Consider the following 19,471-nt stretch of genomic DNA (forward strand, 5'->3'; position numbering starts at 1 on the left):
AAAATATTGAGAAGCCAATTCAAAATATGTTCAAAGAAAGTAAAAGAGCGCCAAACAGAAATGCGAGCGCACGGATACGTCCTCTTCTACGTTCGCTTCTTTGATGCTGGTGCCGGTCGTTGGCTTGGAGACACTGGGCGCAATTGTTGTTGAGTGAATATCTGTTCTTGTCAGATCCGTAGATATTGGTTTTGCAATTGTTTGTGGTTTGGTGTAAGATAATGGTGTGCTCTTTACGATTACAGTAGGCGGGCTTTTCTTAGCTTCTTTTGCACAATGTGCATGACCAATGTTGTCATCCCATTTCCGGTTGATCTGCATAAAATGGTTACGTATGAAAGAGTTGGTTTGTACGGAGGCATTCCCACCACAAGAACAACGCTAGTGACACCCGGCGAAATGCGAAGTTTCAGCTTTTATGAAAGTCACTTCTCCGTATCTTTAATGCACTTTGATTTTTATTCACCGTCTTTCGATGATTTTAAGGGAAAGTCGTTCGGTATCAGATGCAAATCGCATGACTTTGGTGGTCAATTGGCTGAACCAAAAGAGAACATTACACCGATGCCAGTTTTCAATATTTTGTTGGAAGCGTCCACTGACCGTAGGTCCATCCTAGTGGAACCGAAACTCTTCTGAATCAATGCCATCGATGTTCTGGAAAAAATAATTAGGAGCCATGGTACAGTAGCGCAGCTCGTTGACCGTGACGATGATTCCTGCATCACCGCACAGTGTGCTTTTGCGATTGTACCGGAGTCTCAAGAATCTCTTGAACGTAGTTCTCGCAGCAGACACGGACATTTTGTTCATTAACAAACCTATCAGACCAGAAATTTTGGTAAACTGCCCCAAAACACGTCGAGAAAACGTACGGTATTGTCCAATGATTAAGACTAATATATTTGCTCAAAATTAGGGCCACAAAAGGGGCTAGTTATCCTAATCATAAACATTTATTTCCCTGTCAAATATTTGACACAGTGTATTACCGGTTTAAGTAATATGTACCAAGTAAAACGTAATAATATATTGCCTCATGTAACCATTTCTCACCGCAACATATGCGCCCCATACTTTACTAAAAATATTTACACTTGATAAAAGCTCCACCCTAACCTAGCCGAATAATATCCCAGAATAACGGCACAACGTACGCGAATACCGGCGAGAGAGAGAGAGATGCCAGCGCGCCGCTCGAGTTAGCTCAGTCACCATTCGCTTTCGTTCGAGCGCGGTTCACTTCAATTGGGCGTAGTCGACGTCGTCGTTATCACAAACCATGGCCTGCTGGGCTGCTACAATGCAGATTGTTATCGCCAAGCTACTGTGCGTGTATTATTCTGCGCAAGTGCTGCTTATGATAGTGGTGCAATTTTTCACCAAACCACACTCCAAGTTCTGGGTTGTCAAAAAGCGTCCTTATCCGCCGCAGTGTCTACAGAAGCATGACTATGGGGTTAGCAAGTACGCCACCGTCAATGTAAGTTACAGTGAGAATGTGAAGATGGTGCAGGCCGAAGAAACATATTCATTTAATTGAGCTAAATTGCTGGATATATGCGTGCTTTTGTTTTTGTCTTTTACCTACTACTCAGGGCGTCAAATTACATTATGTTGAAAATGGAGATCCAAGCAAGCCGTTGATGCTGTTTGTCCATGGTTTTCCGGAGTTTTGGTTCTCCTGGCGTCATCAGATGAAAGAGTTTTCGAAAGACTATTGGTATGGGCAGATGATCTGAGATTCGCATAAGCAAAAGTATGGAAACTTCTTCATTCTTTTTTTATTTTAGGGTTGTTGCAGTTGATATGCGAGGCTATGGCGACTCTGATAAACCGAAAGGACTGGAGCCATACCGTGTTGCCAACATGGTTCAAGATCTCAAAGAACTTGTGGATGCGTTGGGTAAGTGATTTGTTTATACATTATATCATAACAGCTCGTGACGTCAGAGTACCGTCAAGGGCCCCGAGCCTGTTCCGATTTACAATTTGCTTTGGATGATTCGTCACCGGTTCGGATGACTTGCTGTTTTGGGAAAAAAATTGAATCGATGTTATTGATCTTACAACCGGTTCTGCAAAATACCAACACATCTTCACAGCTGAAAAGATAACAAACATTTGCCGGTCACTTTTTGGGTGCATATTCTTGTTGTTGCTGTTTGTTTTGCTTCTTTGGATGATGTTTATCTAATCAGTTAGCAAAGCTAACGAGCGTGAAGTTCATTCTCGGTACATTCTTGGATATGAATAATTTAACGGTGTTGCCTTTTCAATGGTATGTAACAAGTTGCTGATATAAATAATTTCAATACAACTCTTTTATTTTAATTAAAAATATGCTTAGTCACGTTTGGTTTGGCATAGAAGTTCAATTTCTATAGTGTAGGATTATCGAATATGCACCTGTCCAATTTAAATTGATGTTGTCTTATTGTATCTCGCAATACGTAGAAAATGGCAACGTATCATTGACAATAACCGTAAATTCCGTTCTCGTTTATCAATTAATGACTAGGAATGAGTCTGCCGCTAAATAAACACAATGTTATCTGCATTGCGCAACACGAAAGCTCATTCGCCACCAACAAAAATTTATCTTTCCAAAACCTCTGAAAATTATCCGTGTTTTATGTAACCGCTATAATATTGGACCTTAACCTTTCCGATCGACCCGAAGACAACATACACGCCTGGAAATGAGATAAATAAATCACACCAAATTACGAGCTGTGCTGTGCACCGAAAATTGACTTGCTTGCCATTGATTCGACTAAATTTACGGTGGGAATTGCTGGTGAGCAATAAACGATTTGCCGAGGCCGCGCGAGTTTTCGGGCGAATTAGTCATTATTGACTGCCATCACACTGTTCCGTGCGTATTCAATATGTACACTGTTCAATGGGCATTTATGAGTATGTTAGTTTGTCCGATTCAGACGTATAATACAATAAATATGTTCAATATTTTTGGAAGAAGTATATTTTCTTATGAAATTTTATCCTGGTTTAGCTGCAATCGGAGGTGGGAAAGGCTGGTTGCATATCGGTGCATTTAACCAATTAATCGAACGTGCTTGTGATTGCGACACACTTTGTTCAGCTTTGAAGCTAGATAGATAAGGAAGAAAGGCAAAGAGTGAAAATCAGCCACAACAGTGTTTCTAGTGTGATTTCATCACTAGATTAGCCAGAGTCCCCCTTTCCGATATTCTACCGAAAAATATTTTGAAATCTTAGATTGACGGTAACCCTTCGACTTAAACTAAAAAGCTTGTATCTCAGGGACTTTTAACTAGTTCATTTTTACAAAAGAAATGTATAGGATTTGCTCAAACTTTGAAAACTTTTTTCGAGTAGTGGTGCAGAACGTAATTTAGCAGGAATTTAGCCTTTTTGCTAAAACTAGATAACTTAGCCTTACAATGTGTTTAGGAAAGTTGTTGTACTTTGCAAGGTCCTTCTTTTCATTTAACCCTTAAATGCGCAATGTTGTTTTAAAACAACATTGCGAAAACCATCTCAAAATTATTATAGTAGCGTATTAAAACTGTTAGACAATTTTCAGAAAATTTGAAAAAAATTGCTTTGCGTCTTTAAGGGTTAAGCAGAAGCTAGGGTAATTCCACTTTGGGCAAGATTTAAAATTTGAATTTTTTCACGGTTCGAGATACAGCTTGACTGTCTTCGATGATGTTGTAGAACAACACAATTTAGATAAATTTGCTGAAGACATGCAAGCTCTATTTTGTATATTTTCCATTGCACGAGAAATTATTAGCTTTGGGATTTTCTTTAAACAATGGTTATATTTGTATAACTTTTGTAGTTTTTATTTCACACTAAAATACCCTATGGACAACTTGAAGGTTATTTTAGGGCGCATAATTTTCTTTAAAACATCAACTGCTAAACTTTTTTCGTTAACTTAAATATAACTTTTCCATATATCTTTAATTAGGGCACTTAACAATAAATACCGTTTCTGTTACATGAAATAGTATGCTTTGTAATATAGGTTAACAAAAAATTGTAAATGCGATTTTTTTTATTTATTGCAATATTTACTCAAAACATAGATTACACTAGTTTACAAATTTTGGGTTAATTGCATGAAGTTAAGAAAAAAGGTGTTTTCTAAGTCAATTTTGGGTCGCTGAGCACGAAAATCATATTCATTTTCTTTTTCAAAGAACCGTTTTTGTGATTTTTTAAAAAAGGTGTTTTCGAGCACTTTTTGCAGTTTGCGGTCAATATCTCAGGAACAAATCTTCCGATTAGCACAAACGACTCACCATTTGAGAGGTATTGATGTGCCCATTCCAAAAATGTATAACATGTTAGGATGAAATATCAAAAATTTAGGTTTAAGAGCAACCAAAGTCAAAAAAGTAGTGTTTGGTAATATTACTAATTTTTGGTTGATTTTTCATAAAAAAATAAATCAGCAAAAAAAATCTTTTAATATCTTATGTGAATTTTAAGCCTAAAATCACGAAAATCCGACAAAAACTGGCGATGTTATTAGGCACCGAATGAAAGTTGCTCTGCTTTTCGCATGGTCTTAAGATTACACTAGTTTACAAGAAAAATGAAGTTACGAGAAAAAGTGTTTTCTAGATAAATTTGGGTCGCTGAATACGAAAATAATACTCAATTTCTCTTTCAAAGAAGTTCGAGTTTAAAAAAAAAGTTTTTCTTTTGCTTCCGCTTTTTTGTTTTTGCTCTATTTTTTATTACAGAAAACTAATTTTTCATATTTTCAGCATCTAATGTGACAGATTTTAACAATTTTAAGGTAATCGCGATAAGCTAAGAACAAAGGTGTCTCCTCAGTTAATTTTGGATCGCTGAATGCGAAAACCAATTCCATTTTTTTTTTCAAAGAAGCATTTTCAAGATTTCTTTGAAAAAGGTGTTTTTGGGCACTATTTTAGTTATTTGTCAATATCTTGTTCAAATAGGATCCGATCGAAACAATTCGAAAGGTATTGATGTGCCCTTTCCGAAAATGTATAATATGCGTAGATCAAATCTCGACAAACATATTATTACGGCTTAAAAGCCAACTGTCAAAATTCTCTTTGAAATGAAATTTCAGACAAACTGTTACCCGCCAATCACAGATGTTTATAGTAAACAAAAGAAAAAAGTTTTCTCTTGAATTAACTGCTATGAACTGCGTTTAGCCAGTAACGGTTTGTCCGGAATTTCTTTTCAAAGAGAATTTTGACAGTTGGCTTTTAAGCCATAATCGTAAGTTTGTCGAGAAATGTACATTTATTATGATTACAATCAGTGGCGTAGCCAGGGGGGGTTTTGGGTGTTAAAACCCCCCCCAAACCAAAATTAATTGGATTGAAAAAAAAAATTGATGTTGACGAATTTAATTTAATATTCCAAAAAATATTTTTGGAAAAATATTCTCTGATCACTACATTGAGAACTGTGTTTAAAGCGTCATGAGAACTTTTGGAAAATTATGGGAAGGGGATCTTGTAACTTATCTCTTAGCCAAAATCCCATAGTTGTCAAATTACTTCAATGTAAAATAAAATAACTGTCTGAATTATTATGAGCTCATTTTTGGAAAGATGCTTCAAAATATGGATTAGAGACAATTTTTCGAATGGGAATCTAAATTTGAATAGGTTGATTGCATATAAAACATAAGCTTGTTTACCGAAAACTTACATACATTTCAACATTTGCTGAAAATGTATTTTTTTAGATTGTGTAGAGTTTAGACAACAATTCAATATGGTTAACAACAAGAATAACATTTCAGAAACTAGTTGAAAGCCGATGTAATTTTGTCTTTAGCAGGTCAGGATCGGTTTTATGAGCATTGGATTTTTGTTGTATTTTAAACTATATGAATAGCCTCTTAGCAGGATGCAATGAATGGCGTACTAAAATTTTGTGTGCTACGTACTAGTACTGCAAGTTGTGAGGTTGACTAATAAAGAAAAGTAAAATTAATGCTCGATAAATTTTTAACGGTCACGATCACATTCATTCGAAACTGCCAAATTTCGATGTTAAGTAACATTGAAGAATTTCAAAACGTAAAACTGTTCATCTGCCGATAGAATAATTTTGACGGTTAATCCTCCTAGAAGTAATTATAGACAAGAATTACTCTTCAACCAAATTTGGGTCGAGACTTAATGTCTCTAGCAAAGTTTTCGAAAGTGCTATTTCAAACAACTTTGTCAAAGACATAAATATCCCACATATTCAGAGTATCGAAATATAGTAGTAGAAAACCTTTACAACAAGCTATTCTGAAATTACTGTATTTGATAAATCTCTTCTGCGGTAATTAAATAATAAATTCACATTGCGTTCAAGGTGTCTTTGAAGCTTATAAAAAAAAATAAGGGAACTGGATATAAAACAAATAATTCCCAGATATTAAAAGGACTCAAAAACACAAAGAGTGATTCCATTTTCAGGAGCTAGCATCAATTCGGCGCAAGCTTAGTCCGCCCACCAAGTTAGTGTCGGATTCTGATGAGATGAAGTCGAAACGCAAGTTTCAGTTCCATCCATCCATAATTTAGTTATAGGTTTTGTGTTCTCAACTCGCAATGATTGTTTCAAACAATTTTATCCGTAGCGCAGAAAAAAATAGTTTTCACCTAAATTTTTCTTCACTAAGAAGAAATATAGCAGGCCCAGTCCATTTAAATCCCTATATGTTGAATTCATGTAGCCTTCATATTTTCAACAAAATTGTTTGAAATGACATCAAAAACTTTGCTGAAGGCACCATGTCTCTTAATATTTTTGAAAAATTAATTCACCATAATTACCTCTATGAGAGTTAATCACTAAAATTTCTATATCAAAGCAGGCGCTTTTTTATGTTGATAACTTCCCGAAGTTGTCAAACCTTCAAAGTCAAGGATTATTATATTAGGTGATCTTGAACGTTGAAAATTTTTTAGATCATTTATCCCACTTTAAAAGATCGCAATTTTTGACTTCATTGACATATTATACAAGAAAATAATCTATAGAGGTATGAAAACTGTTCCATGTTGATCCTTCTTGTTTGTAGACTGGAATGACATCTGTTAGACTACTTATGTTTTTGAGTTTTCAATAATTTATCAAACTCATATTAAATTTTAGCATTTTTTCAAAAAAATTGCGATTTTCATCAAAACCCCCTCCAAACCAAATTTCTGGCTACGCCACTGATTACAATCGACCAAAGTAAAAAAAAGTCTAATGTTCGACCTTTTTTTTTAAAAAAAAATGCATATTTCTAGTAAATTTTTTATAATAAATCAAGGACAGAAGAAAATTCTTTTAGAATCTAATGAGATAAATAATCTTTTTGCATAAATTTTAATCTCATGGTCACAAAAGTCGGATGAAAAATGTAGATAATATGAAGCACTGAGTGAAAATTGTAACTTTTAATTTTTCGGCTGAAATAATCTTCTATACTTGATAGTTATTGTTTGTGTTGGGTACTGTCTTCTTGAGCTTGCATCCATCCATCCTGCGGTATTTGAATGGTTTTGGACATTTCATTGTACAACTAAGTGCTCTTTTTAAAATGTGGAAATATCGTTGGAAAAGTTTTGTTTTGTCTGCGGTGAGTACATATTTTACGAATTAAAGGAATTTTAGCCTTCTGCTTCAACTGGCTTCACAAAAGATTCTCAGTTCACAGAATATCACGTGGCCAGTGCTACGATCCCACTGAGACTCATTCCCGATACGGACTCGAATATTTGACGACTGGCTTATGAGACCAGTGCTACACCCTCTAAACCGCCGCACCAGGGCAGGGTCCGCTAAAATCATAAAATTTCCATTTCGCTCAATGTGCCATGGCATCAACATTTTTCATCCGTTGTTAGTGATATTAGGCTTAAAATTAACGTAAACATATTATTTGTCATCTTAGATTCTAAAAGGCCTAAAAATTGTTTTTCGGTAAAAAAATGTTTTAAAAATGAGTAACTTTTAAAAATGGTCAAAATGCACTTTTTTAAACTTTGGTCGCTTGCAGCGCTAAAAATTTTACATATGATCGACACATATTATATGTTTTTGGAAAGGGCATCTCGGCACCTTTCAATCTGCATATTTACTAAATAATTTGAATGATTTTGACACGAAATATTAACTAAAAACTACAAAAAGTGCTCAAAAACGAGTTTTTTGAGAAAATCACAAAATCTCTTCTTTGAACAAAAAAATGAATATTGTTTTCGAGTTCAGCGACCCAAAATTAGCCTAACAAATACTTTTGCTTGAAGCTTCATTTTTCTTGTAAACTAGTGTTATTGTATGATCTTTTGTTTGCCCCAAAGAGTGATATTGGTGTTCCAAAGAACCCCCTTTTTCAATAAAGTGCTCATAACTTTTCAACGAGAATAGTTGGATATGTGGTGCCACGAAACACATTATTCGCCTTGAAACAATCTTAAAGTTGTCTGAAGACTACTTCAGTTTTAAATAAATACAGCAAAAGTTATTTGAATGCAACAGTTTTTTTAAATAAACACTAAGAAACACTTTAACTTGTGATTTAAAATTTCTTGTAAAGTGAAAAATATGACGGATAGAGCTTTCATGTTTTCAGCTAACTTTTTGCTAAAATTCGTCGTTCTACAACTTAGCGGAAGGTCATTTGACGCCAGCTAAAAAGATCAAAAAGTTAATTTTTTGGTTTTGGTAAAATTAGAACCATCCTAACTGTTGTTTTAACAAAAAGAAGGGGTTCACAATCTACGAACTCTTTTCCGAAGACTTAGCAAGGTTTAGTTTTAGTGAAACCTCAAAATTCCTGCTAAATTCGCATTCTGGATCACTGTGCAATCGACTCAGCTTGGCAAATTGGGACAATGTCTGTATGTTTGTGTTGGTGTGCATGTATGCTAATGTCGTGTATTTATCTCGGCGATGGCTGAATCGATCTGAAAAAAAACATAGATTCAAGGCAAAACGTGACCATTGAACGCTATTATTTTTGTTTTGGGATGCGTTGTTCACTTTCTGAGAAATGGGTGATATTGCGAAGCACGACAAGTTTTAGGTATATAACTCTTAATCAAAACAATAGAGTCACCTTATGTGCATGAATTTATAAAGTCTCTAAAAACATCTTTATAACAAGCTATAGATTATCGAAATCTGTTTACGAACGGCGGAGATATTAAACATTTTATATTTTTATTCTTCTAGGAAAACAAATAAATTAAACTTGTAGCTTTTTGGCAAACATAAGATCACTGTCAGGACGTCATAAATAGAATCGCCGCACAGTGGCACCTGTTCATACAAAGTTGTGACAAAATTTTAAAAATTGGTTAATGTGGCTAAAAATTGGGGTTTTAACTAATTTTGGGTCGCTGAATCCTTTTCTGCTATCAGTTTTGAAATTCCATAATTATTTTTTTTTTGACCACTTTTATGTAAACCCCACTAATTTTAAAGTAATATGATGTTGTTTGGGTAACCAATTTGTAAGAAGATTTATGAGCTACAGGGCGTCTCCATATGGGTATTTTCAAAAACATAGATATAACATCTTCGGCGCAAAAATGCGCGGGATGACCCCTATATATCTTGAAACTCCACTAAATTTTGAGTCAGATTCATGATAAGTGAACCGTGGGAGACCATCTCAAAAATTGGAAGACGTATAAAGATAAATTAATGATATGACATTGAATTTCTTAATTTCTTTTTCTCGATGCAGAACAAAAGCAAATCATTTCTGCACAAAAAATAGATAGTTTAGAGTATTTAATCTTCTTTCCAAAGAATTCAAAACTACTTCAATCGGCCATGTATATCTTGAGATATCGCCATTTGAAGTTCGAAGGTACGAACAATTCTAATGAATTGAATGGAACAGAAATCCTCGACATCACTTGCTTCAACGACATATTAAAAATTCATTTTTCATCCGATTATTGTAAAAATTTTAAATAATTTTATTCAAGCTAGGAGAAAAATAAAATAAATATTTGCAATAGAATAACAAGACGTTGATTTTTGGGGTTTTATCACTCGTCGTGCCACTGTGCGCCGTTTGGCCTCCTTGGATCCGATGGGAACTCTTTTGAGGTCAGATTTCCAGGTAGCTGTTAGCATATCAACCAAAAAGGAAGAGATAACTAGCTTTAGATATTTAAAGTGTTTTAAAATGTGCATGTGAGAGATATATAGGGGAGATCGGAGATAGCCAGCACATCTCGGACTGAAGCGAGGCCGAACGGAATCGTTTACCGTAGATCTGGCGCTACAAAACTAGGCGCACGACCAGACAAAATGTTTAATGTCGCGATAACCGTCACCACAAGCGCAGAGGCCGCTCTCCACAACCCCAATGAAGTCATGCTCCTTATTCTCCCCTTGGGTCAAGGATTGAGATTTGGGACTCGTGAACTTCCATTGTTCCATGAAATTTGCCGATTTTCGAGCGTCCTCTGACAAAAAGTACTGAAAATCTCGTTGTTAGGGTGGCAATCAGGAGGAACGTGTGGGTTTATTCTAAGCCCTCGGCTACAGGTGGGCTACAGACCTCTTAACTGCCCCAGCTCGAGCTGAGACACGCAATTCATGGTTGTGAAAAATGTAGGCAAAACACTGTCAATTAAAAATCCCAAATTTATTACTTATGGTTACAAATCCTGTGTATGTGAGTGTTAGAATGTCTACGGGGAATCGGCCGGTTTGTGCTCATACGACTTTCCGTGGTGACGTATTGAGGATCGCTTGATCGTTTGCTGACAATCTTGGAGGGACGCTGGGCTGATACTGCGCTCGTATTGTCCGGTTATGGAGTTGATTTCGTTGGGTCGATGGGAGTGTATCGGGTAGCCACGTGTTGGTCTAACCGTTCTAAGGTGTAACTTTTATGCCTAAACAGTGCAACTTCCAGTTATGTTGGAGCTAAGGATCACGGGTCCTGATCCGATTTTCACGTTTCTTGCTTTCGTGAAAAATCGATAAAAAACTTCACTTATTTTCCTTAAACGCTTTAATGTAGGTGATATTGATTCGTACTAGATCGACAGGTTTATCTCAAGTCCTCGTGGAAACAGAAGATATCTTTGCTACACCGGTAGTGATCTGCCTCCCTCTCTCATTGTCCTTCTCGATCATCCACTGAACTGCCTCAAGCGTCATCCTTTTTCTAGCAGTTTGTTTTGTGTAGTGTGAGCGTACCCTTACTTAGTACGTAAGCTGTGCCTTGTTATTTGAATTGGCCGTTATATTTATTTTAGTCCGCAGGAGATCTTTTAACTTTTAGCATGAGTTTTTAATGAATATAAGTTTTATTTCAGTTTTTTCTCAATGCAGCTTAATTTATCTAAAGTATTATTTATTATTTTATTATACTGTTACGAACGGTAACATCGTTCAAGCGCCGCGACCTTTCATAAATATCACCTTGTAACACCTAATTAGTATTCTAACCGAAGTGTCCGTCGTCTCATTATCCGGAATGCAGCAATGCTAAAGTACTCAAACTAAGGAAATCTTGCATTATTTTTCAGATAAAGCACTCAGGAAATTCAATGTTTTCCCCATGAAATACAAGGAGTGCTTTCCATGTTCTATCGAACGAAGAGCCTCCTTGGAACTGTAACGATGTGGGCATGGTCGTTGATAGGTGTTCATTTCATCGCGAAACATCCGATCAAGGGTTCGAATACACAACGTAGGCTCTAGCCACCAGACGAAACACTATTTCTCTCGTTAAGCCGTCGACGAACCGCTGCCAATATCCGCGTTTTTCAGCTCTCAGCAAGTTTTTTTCGCGTGCAATTCTGAGCAATCTCTGCCCCTACGGAATTTGAGACCGTCTACGATTGTTCGTGTTGGGTACTCGTTTCGTACGACTTTTAATCGCAGTGTCGAGAATCAAGCCAGCCAAAACCTTGTGTGCTTCTACCGGAGGATTTTCTTGTGTTAGTGTTTTTTCGGTCCTTGCTAAAATCGTTGAAAATCTACGTCGGAAGTTATCCAGGTTTTAAAAAATGCACTTGGGTAAGAACTGTAGGTATTGAAATATGGAGACACTTGTGGTTCTTGATGTCCCATCTGGAAATTCCTGCTAGTTATTACTATTTCCGAGACCAGGAGCCACTTACTTCGGTTTTGTAACAACAGATCTTATAGTGCCCTTATATATTAACCTCGAGTTAATATATAAGGACACTCTCAGGCCTTTACGAGGAATCTTAGGAGAGAAAATGATTTTCCTCTTTAGAAAATTTATAGGCACATTAGATGCTGTCCCTTCAATGGGATTGTCAGACTCTCACTCTTTAGAGAACGAGACAGCGTAGAAATTTGTCGTGGTCTATTGCGTAGCCCTCTTTAGCATTTCTTTTCGAAGCATTCCTTAAAATAATACTTTTTTCGCATAATTTGTATGCGGGATATGTCGAAAGATCAAGCGGAGTCTCTCCACAGCAGGAAAACTTTTCATGATTATCTCCGCATTTTTCACACCTTGTTTCTACAATAGGTAGCTGTAGTCCGAATTGTTTGCAACGCCAGCAGGTCATGCCCCGCGGCACAAAACAGCTAAAGGGTAGACGAGCCCCGTTCAAAAGAACAAAGTTTAAAAAGGGTAGATCCGCCCAAAGGCTGGAATTGAGGCTGATTGAAAAAAAGTTGTTTTCTTATACTTCTCGATTTTTGCTGATCGCAATTGCTTGCAAATCAGAATTTTCACTGACTGAAGCAAAGGGTTCTTGTAGGAACCTATGGGCCCCGCAGTAAAGGTACCTGCCGGAAACTACACCCGCATATATCGACGAAGTTAAATGGCTTATCTTGGATCCGGAAGTAGGCCATCCAGAGGCCGGATATAATTTGCATCGAAAAGAAGTGTTATCGGCATTATTAATGGCTCGAATAAATATTCAAATTGACCTCCATTGAGTTTGGGGGGATGTCGTTCATCGGAGATACCTTCCCTTTAGCCAACACTATCGCCTCCTTGACGTACCTAATTTTACCGCGTTGAAAAAATATGGTTAAAATGCAATGCCTTATATTCCATTGTGCTGAATAATTTCGAACTAGGTATCCAGAACATGGACTTGCATGATTTGTAAAACGAATCATTCTACTTTTTCCCGAATCAAAACAACCATGAACATTACAAACATGGAAAAGAACTTCATCAGCTGTTAGAAGAAGAGAGCCCAGAATTGCGCTCGCTCGAAATAATCCTGCAAAGACTAACAACTGGCAATGACTAGTTTTACATCAAACATTGCATTGTCACGAGCCGAATTTCAGGTGCAGATTAAATGCAGTCCCTGCAATCAAAAATTAGATGAACAACTTGAAATAATTGAGAGGAGGTTCCGGAACTGCTATGCACCGTGCTTCGGTAGTAACGGTTTCTCCATAATTTCTCCTCAAAGTGAATAAATTTTGAGATTTGGCTTTTAAGCCCCAATCATATGTTCGTCGAGATTTATACATGAAATTTCATTACGAAAATGTATTGTAATGCATGTTTACGTTCGCACTGCTGATTTTCTTCTGTGTGCTGACTGCAGAAAGATTGTTTGTGTATCTGAAAAAAACCTGTTTTAATCCATCTAGTGGTGCAGTTGTGCCTTTCTCACTACGATTCCATGGCTCATTATGTTCAATAGAATGGTGGAAATGTATATTACATATTCAGAACGATTTGCACATACATACAATGGATTGACAGCCACGAACTTGAGATACTATGTGTCGACGCAGAAACGGGGGAGGGGGTTTAGGGAAGGATGGTGTGTAATGTGAGGGAAGGCAACGGGGGGAGGGGTTAACCCCTCACCGCCTACCCCTAGCTACGCCTCTGCTAGAATACAGAAAACCTGGCTTCGTCTATAAAAAAAATTAGAGGATGATTAGTTTGGCGATGTCCAGAGAGATTACATAACCTTTCTATACGAGAAAGGCAAAAATGTTCCAATGTCCAAAAATATCAATTTTCATCAAAAAAAATGTTTATTTTTCGTCAAGATTTTTGATTACTTGTACATCTTGCGAAGAGAAAGAATAATGTGTCATATTCCTGCTTCGTGAAGCTACACCGTAGTGGTTGATATTAAGTATTGACGGACTCAAGCCTCTATTCGTAGGTACAAGGACGGTGACAAAGATGTCGCACTAAAGAGAGGCGATATGAGATTTGAAAGAACAAATCTCATATCGCCTCTTTTTAGTACGACAAGCCCGACCAATATATTACTACCAGACCTGACGAAATCAAATTATAAGTCCTTGTTATTGATCAGAGCTAGCTACCTACGCCAGATCATGAGTCAGTACTGTAGGCAGATGGCATATCAAGAAAATCTTGCGCATGTGCTTCCAAAAAATATCTAGTACTATCAAAATCAGTATAAGTTTTCGACATTGTGATTTAAACATCACTGTTTCCCGATTATTGTAAGTACTGCACTGCGGAAAAATACCTAAGGGAAGGATTATTGAGCATGAAATTTAAATAAAATCAAAAGATCGCCAATGTGATAATCATTGATAATTATTAATCAGATATTGTATGCTTAGCAAGTATTCTAATCAACAAAGTATATTTAATGTGTCACTTACTTTGGAACTGTATCTCACATTTTACCAGAATAATTTTTATTCTAACTGCGGCATCGTCTTTGATTCCGCAGTTTGGCGCGCTTTTAGATACAATTGCTGTTAACGGTGCTACTTTCTTCGAATTTGAGGCTGGTCGATGCTAGAAACCCATCTCAACATTCGAAGCCATCGGGCGGATACCAAATTCAAAATAATTATGTACTATATCGGCACAAGTTCTTTTATAGATAAAGATTAAACAGCAAACCACAACTCGGCGTGATGCCACAAACTACACAGAAAAAAATATTTTGTGATTTTAAATTTATTTTGATGCACATATTTGGAGCATCAATATAAATGTAAAATTAAGTTCCACCACAAATCCACACGACTTGTCGTGCTTTCTTCAACGAATTTTACTATAATTTTACACGTGGATTGAAAATTACAGTTTCTTTAAACGGAACACCAATGCACCTCAATGTATTTTTACACGCATATTGCTGTAAAATGAATGACATGTAATATTGCAGGAATGAAAGTGTAAAATTGTATGCTTTTTGATGCTCCAATTGAGTGCATTGATTTTAATGTAATTTTCAACCAAGGTTTCGATTCAATCTGTGCATGTTTACATGCGTATTGATTTACATGTCGTTTAAATTTCATTATTTTTGTGTGTAATTATGTCGGCACACAGATAATAATGGAAACCAATCATGTTTTCCATTCGTTGTAAACACTTCAAAATTTAATACAAGATCATTGTAATGATTTTCGACCCAATAGTTAAAATATTCCGTTCAGTAATACGACGGAAGTTATACATAACAGTTAAACATACAGGGTGTTTGGTTCATGGTTAAGAATCTCTCGGGGGGTGATAGACTGCCATATTTGGAGAAAAAAATTGTTCTACACATACCATCAAATCTCAACCGTTACAGAGTTATTGAACTTTTTGTGTAAAAAACTTATTTGTCTTATAATACCTCTAACTTTAAAAGTATACTTTGTATTTTAAATATTTTAGTTCCATTCGAAAGGTGAGAAAATTTCCTATTGAATGGTGTTCTCATATCTTCTAAGTAATTAGTTTTAATTACCTTTTAGCTGTAAAGTAGTTAAAAGTTAGTGTTTTTGAGGAGGTTTTTGCTAATTTTCTCGAAATAATAAAGTATGATTATAGCAATATCCATTATCCAAAAGTTGGGTTTTAGGACAATTCATAATTTGTTCTTGGACGTCAAATTTCTATCTCTTCTCATTTCTTTGTAATTTCATTACAATACTTTTCCTGTAACTGACTTGCAAGTGCTTAAAAGACTCTAATCTAAAAAATATGCTTTATATCGTTATTTACAAGATTTCATTGGAAAGCTGCGAAAATGTCCTATTAGTGTATGTACAAATATATTTTAGTTAAGTGTACTAAATGATTTTTTACTAACGAAATAACTCAAAATTTGTGTTTTTTGGAGAGTTTTTTAATTATTCTAATTATTAATCAACAAAATTTATCGTTACTCTTGTTCGTTTGATGCCCCTTAATGTTCTCTCTATTTTTTTATTTGACACTTTGTCTATATCTCTTTTAATTTTGCTGCTATTTAATAGTTAACACAGCATGAGCTCGCCACAAATGTAGTGGGTTCGAAGTCGTTATTTTTGCATATGAAACGATGTGATAAAAACGATTTTGCGTCGAAACCAAAAGAGATAATTGAATGAAATCAAAGAAAGAACTGTAGAACTTGCTGAGATGCATTATTTCCATGATAATAATGGTGATGTTTATTATTTACTATTTAAAGAAAATTAACGAAAATGCTAATAATAGCACTAACTTTAAACTAATTTACTTTTAAAAGAATACTAGATTCACTTAACTGAAAGGTATTGATACATTTTTCACTGTAAAATTTTCCTGGCTTTCGAATCAAAAGAAAAAAAGTACAATAAGTGCCATAATTTTTCAATTAGAGCTGGTGAAAATGAAAATGAGATAAAAATATCCAAGTTGAATAACCCAAAATCGTGAAAATAAGAAAAGGTAAGTGTATCATGTCGAAGAACGAATTAAGCAGCTCATCAAGACTAACAATCTGAATTATTAAAATGATGAGGTTAACTATTAGGATTTTCAAGAAATGAACGAAAAATCTTTTAAAATTGTTTAATTTTCAATAAATTACTTTGAAAAGGCTACTTAAACTCATTAGCTGAAACATGTGAGGGCATCACTCAATGCGAAATTTTCTCACCTTTTCAAATGAAACTGAAATATTTAAAATACAAAGTATACTTTTAAAGTTAGAGGTATTTTAAGACAAATAAGTTTTTTACACAAAAAGTTCAATAACTCTGTAACGGTTGAGATTTGATGGTATGTGTAGAACAATTTTTTTCTCCAAATATGGCATTCTTTCACCCCCGAGAGATTCTTAACCATGAACCAAACACCCTGTATAATATCACATTGCTTATCGATATTTCGCATGATATATTAAAACAAATCACTCTGAATTAAACAGAGTTCAAAGATATACGAACGCTAAACGTAAGCACTTGCACAATTTTTAGCAATCACTGTTTCCTTCAAGCAATAAAAAAATTCCGACTGACCACCGCTCAGAAGTCAAACAATGTAGCATATAATTTTATCGTCAGTTGGTTTGCCGTACTGTGTTCTTTAGTCTCCCGCTTTGTATAATCATATCACATATTTTCCTCACCCCTGATTGTTACCGAGTACGATTTCTCTCTCTCTGTTATTATCATTATGGTGCTGTGCTTTGTTCGCTCATGGTAGTTTTATGGTTACTGATCGTTATGAATGAAATGTTACGATCAAGTTTTTCGCATTGAAATTAAATTTTTTATTTTACTGTTTCATGTTATGTATTACTAAAATACGGTTGAGAGTATAGATTGGCCAAAACATTCTCACTAGTTAATAGCTCAATGTTCTCCTAATCCAAAGTATATGAGTATCTTATGTTAAACATTAACCAAAGAATTATTAGATCTGATAATTTATCCAATATTTCCGCAAGTATCGATTAATTAAAAAATATATCTTTTCGTGTGAAATATTATTTCTACAGGTCGCAAGAAGATTATCCTCGTGGCACACGATTGGGGTGCAATAATAGCCTGGGACTTCGTGGCCCAGCACATGGACATGGTTGATAGGTACATCATGATGGACGCACCGTCAAGGCAGGTCCACCGCAAACTAATGATGACAACCAAAACACAGTTCAAAATGTCCTGGTGAGTCGTTTGTGCACTGAATTATTTGAATTCCGAAACTGACGAAATTTTTTTTCCAGGTACATGTTCTTCTTCCAGATGCCACAATTACCGGAATTCTTCATACGAATGAGTGATTTACGGATGTTTGACGCAATGTTTAGAAAATATGTCAGTCCTGAGGAAATTGAAGCATACAAGTACACCTTTGCCAAGAAAGGTAACCGATTTAAGTTTAAACACTTTTAGTAAAAATGAGTTACAATTTATAACAATTTCAGGCGCTCTCACCGAGCCGCTCAACTACTATCGGGCAAACATGAGATCGGCAGTGAAAATACACAGCCCACCGGCTGATATTCCACACGTGCCAGGACTTTATCTGCTTGGTGAAAAGGACATATATATTTCGAAAGAATCCGGTCCGCTAATGGAGAAACAATTCAACAATCTAGAGTTTAAGATCGTACCCGGAGTGGATCATTTCCTGCAGCAGCATAACCCGGAGCTGGTGAATAGTCTGATACGGGAGTTTTTGGAAAGGAAATAAAGCAAGTTTTGTTACGTTGTACGCGTTCATAGAAGTAGTCGTGTTGTGGTGGAATGGGGAGTAGTGATGATGATGATGATGACTGTACCATAGGATCGGTTAGCGAATGTTGCAGAAGGAGTAGAGCGCCTGTTGCAACCAACGCAACGACGAATTTCAGTCGGAACAGAATAGCGTAGGCGTTTTGTGGCCTGATGTCCACCCTGCTGGATGTTGGGGGAGTTTTTGTTGTGGTTGTATTCCCGAACGGTATAGGTTGGAGTCTGTGTAACGCGCATTTGCTTTTTCTACACGCTTGTATTCTGGCTGAAGGCGGCGGCGGAGGAGCAAGTACGAAGGGATATACGAAACAAGATTTTCCATTGACGTCATCAGCCGAAGTTTACGTCATTACGAGGGGTGGGGGTAACAGAACGCTTGACGATGGTTCGTGTTGTTCGGATTTTGTAACTGGTGTTCGGTTTTGCGCGCGCTCATCTCCGTTCTTTTTGTCGAACCTAGTACCGAAGGGCTGGGGAAATGCCGGCCGTTTACTATTTTCATTCATTCCAGTTCCGCGAGCTGCTGGCAACAATATTGGCGATGGTTGCTTGGGTGCTTGCGGAGGACTGGAAATTAGAGTGTGCGGACCGGGTTTACCAGATGTTGTGTGTTATTTGAAATGTGATGAGCTTTCTTGGTAGCGCTTTTACGGTGTGTCAACTTATGCACCGAGTGGGGGAGGGAAGGAATTTATGTGCATGGTTCTCGAAATATTGGTAATACAAGGGCTATCAAATGAAAGGATAAGCTTTTACACTGAACTGCATATAACGAATAAAAGTTAAAGGGAAGTTTAGGTAGTCTTAGAACGGAGATCGATTCGATAAATATGTTGTACTTATGTGTTCTGTTTTTTTTTCGTCGGGGTCTGTCGACATTAAGTACCTGTTACCGACGTCAGAGAAGTGGCACCACCATCTGGACTCTAGATATCATTCAATCAACGCATGAACCGGTATCAAAGGCTTTACTTCCCTTCCGAAGGATGACGTGACCGCCGATTTTTCGCCTCAGAAAATCTCAACAACC

General features: G+C 36.3%; 1 protein-coding gene across 1 annotated transcript; it reads left to right on the plus strand.

The window, feature by feature from the left end:
• The first annotated feature begins 1,222 nt into the window (after positions 1–1,222).
• On the plus strand, positions 1,223–18,434 carry LOC131692265 (epoxide hydrolase 1-like). The gene is made up of 6 exons (XM_058979223.1): positions 1,223–1,483; positions 1,599–1,723; positions 1,794–1,906; positions 17,703–17,871; positions 17,931–18,070; positions 18,132–18,434. The coding sequence occupies exons 1-6, from the start codon at positions 1,283–1,285 to the stop codon at positions 18,398–18,400; spliced, it is 1,017 nt and encodes a 338-aa protein (XP_058835206.1). The 5' UTR covers positions 1,223–1,282; the 3' UTR covers positions 18,401–18,434.
• Positions 18,435–19,471: the final 1,037 nt, after the last annotated feature.

Source organism: Topomyia yanbarensis, chromosome 3 (assembly GCF_030247195.1).
Source record: "Topomyia yanbarensis strain Yona2022 chromosome 3, ASM3024719v1, whole genome shotgun sequence".
In the NCBI taxonomy this organism is placed as follows: domain Eukaryota; kingdom Metazoa; phylum Arthropoda; class Insecta; order Diptera; family Culicidae; genus Topomyia; species Topomyia yanbarensis.